Source organism: Gigantopelta aegis, chromosome 6, assembly GCF_016097555.1.
Source record: "Gigantopelta aegis isolate Gae_Host chromosome 6, Gae_host_genome, whole genome shotgun sequence".
In the NCBI taxonomy this organism is placed as follows: Eukaryota; Metazoa; Mollusca; class Gastropoda; order Neomphalida; family Peltospiridae; genus Gigantopelta; species Gigantopelta aegis.
In genome coordinates this window covers 76,191,411-76,203,420 of record NC_054704.1, presented here as the reverse complement: position 1 = coordinate 76,203,420, position 12,010 = coordinate 76,191,411, and the positions used below count along the sequence as shown (strand labels likewise).

Genomic DNA, 12,010 nt, shown 5'->3' with positions numbered 1-12,010 from the left:
AACCCCACCAAAATATTCATTCAAATCCATATTTAGATTGTCTTTCAATTGAGTTGTGGGGAACACACACTGGCACATTCAGAATTCAGAAGGAAGGAAATATTTTATTTAATGATGCAATTAACACATTTTATTTATGGTTATATGGCATCAGACACAGATATTGAGAGAGGAAACCCACTGTTGCCACTTCATGGGCTGGAGCCAGAAATAGCCCAATGGGCCCACTGATGGGGATCGATCCCAAACCGACCGCACATCAAGAGAACGCTTTACAGCTGGGCTACGTCTCCAATGCACTTCTGTGCCTACCACCCCCCCCCCCCCCCCCCCCCCCCCCCATCCCCTGATGCCTATGGTAGTGAGAAACTGAATTGTCAGTAATATACGGTTAACTTCCTAATAACATGGATTGAGGTTTTTGATTGCAGTCACTCTTTCCTGATACCAGTGTTGGCGTGATCCCTTCTTGTTTTCCATCAGTATACAATGTCCACTGCTATAACAAAGTGATGACTCACCACTGTAGTTTGAGCTGGTACAGACACTGTGTGCTGTAATGTGTTGGGGTTACTGATGCAATTCCGGCTGCCACTACAGTCCAGTTCCACGGAAACCTGTGACGAAGACTGGAAGAAAAAGAAAAGAAAACATAGATCTTTTAATAAAGGTGTCTAGAGAAGACAGGAAAGGGATATTTGTTCAATGACACCTGTCACTAGTGTTAGAATTTCATCTTCAATCATCCGTTATAATTGGTTTGCACCAACCAATCAACTTTCGATCATGCATTCGGTTAGAATAATTTAACATAAGAATGATTTAAATTATTAGGACTATGAAAAGGACTATTATTAGGACTATTGTCATGTTCTACTGGGAAAGACTCTTCAAATTGCTAATTTTACTTTTAATACCTACAGTATTCAATATCTGTTTTCTACATGTACATGAAAACAAACTCAAACCCCAGCATATTTACATCAATTTTTTCATTCAAACTAGGAAAAATTACAGTTAACATTTCTGAGGGACCATCAGTTGTGGAGTTTTATAATCTATCATTATATTAGTAGAGCCAACTATTATTTGTAATACATTTTTAAAACAGGTGTTAAAAGTCGCATACCCTAGTTTGAGCACGTGAAAATATACCTTAAGTTTGCTTAATCTACAGACCTATAACACATCTGGATAAAGTTACAATATTGTGAAACAAGAGTCTGTGATGCTGAAATGAGGAAATACATTCTAAAATAGACTAAAGAAAGAAAGAAATGTTTTACTTAACGACGCACTCAACACATTTTTATTTATGGTTATATGGCGTCAGACATACGGTTAAGGACCACACAGATATTCAGAGAGGAAACCCACTGGCGCCACTTCATGGGCTACTCTTTTCGATTAGCAGCAAGGGATCTTTTATATGCACCTTCCCACAGATAAGGATAGTACATACCACGGCCTTTGGTATACCAGTCGTGGTGCACTGGCTGGAATGTAAAATAGCCCAATGGGCCCACCGACGGGGATTGATCCCAGACCGACCGTGCATCAAGTGAGTGCTTTACCACTGGGCTACGTCCTGCCCCTAAAATAAACTAGAGCTTGTCTCCATAACCATTACTTCTCAGAAGTACATGCATTTTTAAAATGATCAAAAGTTCATTTCATAGCACTACAAACACCAGGGTGACCATAAATAATTGTGATGTATGGAAATAGACATTCTAAACAATAAAATGTAAGTAATGTCTGATGTCAATTATCAAAAGCTGCTATAAAAATGAAAAATATGCCACAGAGTTTAAAAATTAGGGTCTGTCACTTTAATAATTTTGATACAGAGTTTATGAATATACTCCCATCATCTACGGGAAATATATGAGCAGTTACATCATTTTCCACAGCTATGGAAGGAAGGAAGGAAATGTTTTATTTAACGATACACGCAACACATTTTATTAATGGTTATATGGCGTCGGACATATGGTTACGGACCACACGGATATTGAGAGAGGAAACAAACTTGCAGTCGCCACTTCATGGGTAAGGGATCTTTTATATGTACCAACCCACAGACAGGATAACACATACCACAGCCTTTGATATACCAGTCATGGTGCACTGGCTGGAGCCCACAGCTATGGTTACTTAATCAGACATAAAACAATTATGATACATGGTTTATAAATATACTCCAAGCAGCTGTGGAAAGCAGACAAGAACTTACCCCGTTTTTCACAACAATGGTTGCCCTGGTTTCGCCAATGTAGTTGTATAACGTAAGGTCTCGCATTCCCTTGATCTTTGAGCTTTCACCCTGCAGACATAAATAAATATACTATGACGGATGTATACTGACACCTCAGCATAAACATCTTGGGTAAAAAAAATATTCTGATTCAGCAGGGGTAGGGGGGAGGGTGTTTTGAACCCCGAAACCCACCCCCTGCATATACCTCTGCACTGGCTTTTGGAAAACATGTCAAGCAGATCATGTTGAAAAATATCACTTACCTTATTGATAAAAGTGGAAACTGAAAAGGTCATAAATGTTTTTGTTTCATTTTATTTGGTTTGTAGATTTTTTTGTTTTTATTCCAGTAAAAAGCTGCATTTGTTAGCACAGCAGCCAAGTAATACTTACTGATGTATGATTAAAACAACAATAAAATGTTTAACAAAACAAACAAAAACCCAGAGAAAAAAGTCTTAATATATTTTTCTTTACGAATTTTATATTACTGATAAATCGAATGAATGAATGTCTCACATCACTCCAGCATAAAACAAAGGTAATGATCAACATCAATAAAAAATGAATTGATAATCAACATAAATATAAAACAAATTGATAATCATCAATATAAAATGAACTGATGATCAATATACAATGAATTGATGATCAACATCAATATACAATGAATTGATGATCAACATCAATATAAAATGAATTGATGATCAACATCAATATGCAATGAATTGATGATCTACATCAATATACAATGCATTGATGATCTACATCAATATAAAATGAATTAATATCTACATCAATATACAACGAATTGATGATCTACATCAATATACAATGAACTGATGATCAACATCAATATACAATGAATTGATGATCAACATCAATATAAAATGAATTGATGATCAACATAAATATACAATGAATTGATGATCAACATCAATATATAATGAATTGATGATCAACATCAATATATAATGAATTGATGATCAACATCTATATAAAATTAATTGATGATCAACATCAATATACAATGAATTGATGATCAACATCAATATAAAAATTCAAAGGTTGCTACTAGACGTAGATAAACCTGTGATTACCTTTGATACGACCGATTCACACACAGCTTCTTCGACATACTCGTCGGTTGGTTCATTCGTCGACACCTTCAGTTCCACATTCTCACAGTCCTCAGTGTACACGTCCAATCGGAATGGACACGCCTAAATACAGCAAGGAAGAAACCTGATTAACATTTTATATACACAGCTTTCAAATATATTCTAAAAAATATATCTAATTAACAAGTCCGCACTAACATTTTATATACAGACAGTGCTTCAAAATACAACAAAGATGAAATATGATCAAGTCCACACTAACACTTTATATACAGACAAAGGTCCGTGTTTATAAAATGTTTAGAGTCTAGATTCAATCTCCAATGACGTCACACACATACAATTTGTATGGCGTTGCCATGTCATTACAGTCTCAGATTCTTAAGTCTGGACTCTAAACGTTTTGTAAGCATGGGCCCAGGTGTCAAAATACAACAACGGAAAAAAAAACCTTGTAAGAAATCCACACTTGAAGAGTTTGTTGTCCATGTTACTTGGTGCCTTGAGTGTTTGGTTTAGAAAGGTTTCACTGCATACATTTTGTACTGAAAGCCTTACTAGAATTTTGTTTTTTTAAAGAGTGCCTCCGGTGTTTTTACTTGGTCTCGTGAGTATCTGGTTTAGAAGAGTGTCACTGCATACATTTTGTACTGAAAGCCTTACTAGAATTTTGTTTTTTCAAAGAGTGCCTCCGGTGTTTTTACTTGGTCTCGTGAGTATCTGGTTTAGAAGAGTGTCACTGCATACATTTTGTACTGAAAGCCTTACTAGAATTTTGTTTTTTTAAAGAGTGCCTCCAGTGTTTTTACTTGGTCTCGTGAGTACCGTATTTGACCGGAAATAAGCCCATGTCTTTGAATAAGCCCCCCTCCGTTTTGATAGCATTTAAGAAATTAAGCCCTCATTCGTAAATAAGCCCACCCCCAACTTCGTCACCTTATAAATAACATGAAATTGCAAGTTTGCTCAAAGTTCATTTAAAAGGTCATACCTCCTGCAGATAATTAAACACAAATGTAACACAATATTTTACCACCAGTGAGATTTAGCAGTCTAACAATAACAGTGTGTAACATTGTTTTCAATTTCATGCCTGCAGTATTTCTCTGAAGTATCCAAGCCAAGTATGAACTAAAAACCAGTGTCTATTTTTACCACCACACTGGGTCCGCAGTTAATGCTAATTAAGCAAATACCGTATTCTGATTGGCTAAGAACAAGACCTTAGATTGACAATTCTTTGCAGTGTAAGCTAGCTGCCCGTGTCAGAAACGTGTGTATAGGCTATTGAGTTTGTTGTTAATTGCTGTTGTTTTAAGTCTTCTCAGCATTAAATTTTGGATGTAAATAAACAGCACTGGTAAGTAATTGTAACATAGAAGGTGTGTTTCTGATAATTAGATACTAGTAAAAAAACAAACAATTTAATTAATAAACAATTATTATTTATTAATAACAAATGGAACACTAATTAATAGATGTGCTACTGAACGTTTTTTTGTTTTTTTCCTAGTTCATTTAAATATTGTTATTTATTTTAATTATAATTATTTAAAAAAATTTCAACAAAACTGGCCCCTTGTCTGGGAATAAGCCCACCCCATGCCAAGCTCACAATGAGTTGTCTTGGCCCCCTGGGCTTATTTCCGGTCAAATACGGTATCTGGTTTAGAAGAGTGTCACTGCATACATTTTGTACTGAAAGCCTTACTAGAATTTTGTTTTTTTAAAGAGTGCCTCCGGTATTTTACCTCAGACAAAACAAGGGACTTGTCGTAGCCCATGTTCTCCAGGGTAATCCACAAATCTTTCTCGTCCCCATCGGACTCTTTGGCTTCCATTTCCGTGAGGTGAAGAAAGCCCTCCCTCGTGATCTGTCCATCCTGTAGATCACAGTTGGCTGTAACGAAGATAACAAATAGGCTAGCACAAGATAACATTACAGCAATTCAATTGATTTATTTAAATATTGTATTTTAAATGTTTAGGTAAATTATAATTATTAATTAGATGTACAACAGCTACTGATTACTGAATACAAACATTAAAAACAAATTCTTTGAAGTACAAAAATATTAGTTTTAACTACAAATGCCAGTTTACTTTCAACCACAAATCTACTTAAACTCAATTTTAACCACAGACACTTAAGCTTACTTTCAACTACAAATGCAACTTAAACATACTTTTAACTACAAATACAACTAAAATTTAATGTTAACTACAAACATCACCAAAACATCCTTTCAACAATAAATACCACTTAAAAAAACTTTATGTCAACTCCAGATACCACTTAAAAATACTTTCAACTACCATCACCACTTAATTTACTTTCAACTACAAATATCACTTAAACTTACTTTCAACTACAAATATCACTTAAACTCACTTTCAACTACAAATCCACTGAAACCTTTCAACAACAAAACATTTCAACCTGAAATACCACTTAAACATGCTTTCAACTACAAATACTATGATCTAAACTTACTTTCGACTACAAGGACCACTTCAACTTACTTTCAACTACATCCCATTCTTCATCAGCCACTTCGTCCCCACTGGTCCTCCATGTGTACAGATTGAACTCCTCCCGACTCAACAGGCCGTTTTCGTCCAGGTCGACCATATCAAATATTTCATCGAGGGCCTTTCTGTGAAAATAGAAACATGACAAATTGTATATCCAGAGAACAAAATACTTGCAACATCAAATCACAATTTTCGAACATGAACCGATGATTAATAAATCAATGTGCTCTAGTGGTGTCATTAAATGTCCTGATGAAGTGTTTTTAATACCTGATTATATCAACGTCATAAGGTATTTTTTCTAGAAGCATACGATACAAATTAAGCTGTAAAAAAATTTAAAAACTTATTTTTACATTTTTCTCATGTAGTTTCATGTTTTAAAATTTGCATTATGGGCGGGGTAAAATCCTCACTTCGTCCTGGCCAGGAATAAAACGCGAATCAAAATGCTTAGGATAGGGTGCTGTTAAAACAAAATAAAACAAAACAAAAATAGTACTGAATATTTATCGGACATTGGGCTTTCAATCACAGTGACGAACTCAATGCAGTAACCACCGGATCATGTATTAGTGTCATTGGGAAATGGTTTATTATCCTGTCATCAAGTACCTATGATTTGGGATCGATCCCCATCGACTGACCCATTGGGCTATTTCTTGTTCCAGCCAGTGCACCAGGACTGGTATATCAAAGGCCATGGTATGTGTTATCCTCTCTGTGGGATGGTGCATATAAAAGATCTCTTGCTGCTAATCGAAAAGAGTAACCCATGAAGTGGCGACAGTGGGTTTCCACTCTCAATATCTGTGTGGTCCTTAACCATATGTCTGATGCCATATAACCGTAAATAAAATGTGTTGAGTGCGTCGTTAAATAAAACATTTCCTTCCTGTTCTCTAGTTATATCCATGGCTGTCTGAACCTACCTGAAAACCTTGGTGAGGACAAAGTTATTGTGCTTGTCCTTCTGAACCAGTTTAGACTCGTGTTTCGGGTGATGCCTGCTCGGTGTCAGTCGACATCCTGTCGAGAATGGAATGAGCTTGTACTTCCCCGCTTTCAGGTCACAGCGAACTCCGTATTTCTGACACAGAAGATAATTTTTATATTATTTTAAATGGCAACAGAGAAATTCCAAGTACCCCCCCCCCCCCCCCCCGAAAAAAAAAGGTGACACATTTAGTATGAAATCATCTTTGCCTAAATATTGTTTGTTTTTAAGTTACTGTAAACCAGGAAAAGATTGAATGAGTATAAATTTTGCACCATTTGCACCCAACATTAAGTTGCAACATTTATTATCATGCATTATTTTCCATGTTAGTAAGTGGTTGAGGTGACCCTACTTTTGCTTTCACGTAAGTGCAGCAAAGCATCTTACAAAATATATACATGTGTTCACAAAGTGTTTCAGTACATACACTACAAGGCAGATCGTGAAAATCACATGGATTAGTTTACTATTCAAGGGAGTTAACTCAAGGTAATTTTTCCTTTTAATCCCCCCAAAAAGAAGCAATTTTAATGCAGAATTAAAAAAAATATTTATAAAATTAAAGTAGCCTTTATTGGAAATGAAAACATATGTAATGCCATCTCCTGGTATGTATGTACAACTTGGCAAGACATTTTTTACTTTTTTTATAAAGCTAACGTTTAAGAGTATAGCTAGATTGGATTACCAACTGCCAGCACCAAGTTAGCCAACTTTTTACTGTCACAACTTCTACGACTTTCCAGTTGCTGTGTGAGCGCTCTTACAACTCAATTCTCATCATATAACCCATTCGTTGTAAATCTGAACGCACTCGTTTAAGTCGGGAGTTGGGGAAATTACAACACAACTGTCGAGTTGGCCAACTTCGTCTTAACAGTTGACAGTCTGCCACTAGCATTATACTCACCCCTTGAGAGTCTCTCTGTTCTGTGAACGTGACCACTCTCTGTCCGTGTGAATGACCTCTGTCCCTCAGAATAAACAAAGCTGTGTCCACTGGAAATCCATTTTCAGTTACACCTGAACAACAGTGTGTGTAAAATTAATGCATACAGAAAAAGAAAAAAGAAAGAAATGTTTTATTTAACTGACACATTCAGCACATCTTAACTACAGTTACATGTAAATGGTGTCAGACATATGGTAAAGGATCACAGTGATAATTAGAGAAGAAACCCTCTGCTGTATCTTCATGGGCTACTCTTACTGATTAGCAGCAAGGGATTTTTTATATATTCATCATCCCACAAACAGGATAGTACATACCACAGCCACTCGATATACCAGTTGTGGTGCACTGACTGGAATGAGAAATAATACAATGTGTCCACCAACGGGGATCGATCCTAAACCGACCACACATCAGGCAGGCACTGTACCACTGGACTACGTTCTGCCCCAATATTACACACAGATTACATGATTTAATCATAGTTCTTATATACAGGTAGCTTAATACTTTAGTTTTTGAAAAAGTGATAACATAAATATTCTATAAATGTCTGCATATTAATTATAATAATCAGTGTTCATTATTAGGCTATTTCATTTGTTTTAATTTCATTTATTTTCATGCTATATATCCAATTAAGATTCAAGCACACATCTCAGCTATCTGGACTGTCTGTGCAGGACAGTGGGTTAGTGATTAGCAGTGTTTCTGCAAGAAAGAAATGTCTGGGTTTGGTGCTATGGAATTAAATGCAACCACAGTCAACAAGGGGGTATGGGGGTTTTGCTAGCCCAGAAAGAAAATGGGTTACATTTAGGGTTAGGGTTAACAAAATCATATAGTAATGATAAGAGTAATTAATTTTGTCAAAAGGTTAACTTAAAAATCTGCAAAATGTTTTGGGTATGGCGCCATACCCGTTTTACCCTCTGGCAGAAACCCTGGTTAGTTGTTAGTCACTAGTTAGAGAAGTCGGGTGTAGTGGTCTTACACCTACCCACTGAGTCATTAAACTTGCTCTGGGTGGCCGGAACCGGTACCGAGCTGTGAACCCAGTATCTACCAGCCTGAAGTCCGATGGCTTAGCAACTATACAACAGAGGCTGGTACACAATTGGCTATTTCTCGTGCTTACCTTACTGTACCTAGTTTTGTCATGCAGCCTCCTACTTTTAAAGAAAGATGATGAATGCCTTAAAAAACAAGACTTAACAACGCTACAATAGTATTAACAGCATAGTTAAATTAGAATAATTTAATCTTCTTACTGATAACTATTCATCTCACAGTCACTCGTTTTGTCTTGTACTCACCCCCTTCTCCAATTCTGATGGGTTTGATGGTGAACCACACACTGCAGTCCTCTGGCAGACTGAGCGAGTACTGGTTGTTGATTATTTTCCCATCCTCCAGGTAGAAGCAGCCTCGGCTGAAGTTATGTGTCCAGTCCTGAAACAGCATGACAATTAACACAAACACACAGAATCATATATAAATAGTCCAATTCTGAAACAGCACAACAATTAACACAAACACACCGAATCATATATAAATAGTCCAATTCTGAAGCAACACAACAATTAACACAAACACACCGAATCATATATAAATAGTCCAATTCTGAACCAACACAATTAACACAAACACACCGAATCATATATAAATAGTCCAATTCTGAACCAACACAACAATTAACACAAACAATCTAATTAAAATTAGCTCCACTATTACCTGTGGATCTAACAGCATCCAGTTGGAGCTCATGTCCAGTTGACCTTTCATTCTACCAATCAAAATCGTACTTGCAAAATCATGCCAGTGATTTGAAAAGAATTTGAAAACATTTGGGATTATGCCGAGGGTATACGAAATGATTCGAGTGATTTATGAAGTATGCCGGAAACTAATTTCAATATAAAATTTTATATAAAATTTTGTTTCAAGACAAAAAAAACCCCTGTGATGGTATAGCCATAAAATCTGTTTATACTAGTATACAATCCAGAGTTTATTACTGCACTTTTCCCTGTTTTTTAATGTTATAATAGACCAACAAGTTCGCCTATTGCATAAATTGTCTCGACCGATATTTTTAGAATTTGTATGCTCCCGAATAACGTTATAAAAGGCGAAGTGTAATTGGTCGATATTTAAATTGTTATTTACAGATGAAATGTCACCTGAACATGTCACCACACAATGCTATCAGATCTACTTGTGAGACCAGTAGAGCTAATTTTAATCAGATTGTTAACACAATTAACACAAACACACCGAATCATATATAAATAGTCCAATTCTGAAGCAACACAACAATCAACACAAACACACGGAATCATATATAAATAGTCCAATTCAGAAACAACACAACAATTAACACAAACACACCGAATCATATATAAATAGTCCAATTCTGAAGCAACACAACAATCAACACAAACACACGGAATCATATATAAATAGTCCAATTCAGAAACAACACAACAATTAACAAAAACACACGAAATCATATATAAATAGTCCAATTCAGAAACAACACAACAATTAACACAAACACACGTAATCATATATAAATAGTCCAATTCTGAAGCAACACAACAATCAACACACACTTAGAGAGGTCATAATAAACAGTCCAATTCTAAAACAACACAACAATTAACACACACTCAGAGAGAGGTCATAATAAACAGTCCAATTCTAAAACAACACAACAATTAACACACACTTAGAGAGAGGTCATAATAAACAATCCAATTCTAAAACAATACAACAATTAACACACTTAGAGAAAGAGGTCATAATAAACAATCCAATTCTAAAACAACACAACAATTAACACAAACACACCAAATCATATATAAATAGTCCAATTCTGAAGCAACACAACAATCAACACACACTTAGAGAGGTCATAATAAACAGTCCAATTCTAAAACAATACAACAATTAACACACACTTAGAGAGAGGTCATAATAAACAGTCCAATTCTAAAACAACATAACAATTAACACACACTTAGAGAGAGGTCATAATAAACAGTCCAATTCTAAAACAATACAACAATTAACACACACTTAGAGAGAGGTCATAATAAACAGTCCAATTCTAAAACAACACAACAATTAACACACACTCAGAGAGAGGTCTTAGATAGAGGTCATAATAAACAGTCCAATTCTAAAACAACACAACAATTAACACACACTTAGAGAGAGGTCATAATAAACAGTCCAATTCTAAAACAATACAACAATTAACACACACTCAGAGAGAGAGGTCATAATAAACAGTCCAATTCTAAAACAATACAACAATTAACACACACTTAGAGAGAGGTCATAATAAACAGTCCAATTCTAAAACAATACAACAATTAACACACACTCAGAGAGAGGTCATAATAAACAGTCCAATTCTAAAACAACACAACAATTAACACACACTTAGAGAGAGGTCATAATAAACAGTCCAATTCTAAAACAACACAACAATTAACACACACTTAGATAGAGGTCATAATAAACAGTCCAATTCTAAAACAATACAACAATTAACACACACCCAGAGAGAGGTCATAATAAACAGTCCAATTCTAAAACAATACAACAATTAACACACACTCAGAGAGAGGTCATAATAAACAGTCCAATTCTAAAACAATACAACAATTAACACACACTCAGAGAGAGGTCATAATAAACAGTCCAATTCTAAAACAATACAACAATTAACACACACTCAGAGAGAGGTCATAATAAACAGTCCAATTCTAAAACAATACAACAATTAACACACACTCAGAGAGAGGTCATAATAAACAGTCCAATTCTAAAACAACACAACAATTAACACACACTCAGAGAGAGGTCATAATAAACAGTCCAATTCTAAAACAACACAACAATTAACACACACTTAGAGAGAGGTCATAATAAACAGTCCAATTCTAAAACAATACAACAATTAACACACACTCAGAGAGAGAGGTCATAATAAACAGTCCAATTCTAAAACAATACAACAATTAACACACACTCAGAGAGAGAGGTCATAATAAACAGTCCAATTCTAAAACAATACAACAATTAACACACACTTAGAGAGAGGTCATAATAAACAGTCCAATTCTAAAACA

The 12,010-nt window shown here is 35.4% G+C and overlaps 1 protein-coding gene across 10 annotated transcripts in view; it reads right to left on the bottom strand.

The window, feature by feature from the left end:
* LOC121375950 (EF-hand calcium-binding domain-containing protein 7-like) overlaps positions 1-12,010 on the bottom strand; it is a 67,925-nt gene that overhangs the window by 5,055 nt on the left and 50,860 nt on the right. For all 10 annotated transcript variants that reach the window (XR_005958375.1, XM_041503683.1, XM_041503686.1 and 7 more), the window contains 8 exons: positions 9,185-9,320; positions 7,827-7,939; positions 6,849-7,006; positions 5,905-6,038; positions 5,133-5,281; positions 3,361-3,483; positions 2,237-2,326; positions 522-629 (listed from right to left, as the gene is read on the bottom strand). Coding sequence is in view for 9 of the 10 variants with exons in the window: in XM_041503683.1 (XP_041359617.1) it covers positions 522-629; positions 2,237-2,326; positions 3,361-3,483; positions 5,133-5,281; positions 5,905-6,038; positions 6,849-7,006; positions 7,827-7,939; positions 9,185-9,320 (1,011 nt within the window). In the remaining variant the exon portion in view is untranslated. The remainder of the gene's footprint in view (positions 1-521; positions 630-2,236; positions 2,327-3,360; positions 3,484-5,132; positions 5,282-5,904; positions 6,039-6,848; positions 7,007-7,826; positions 7,940-9,184; positions 9,321-12,010) is intronic.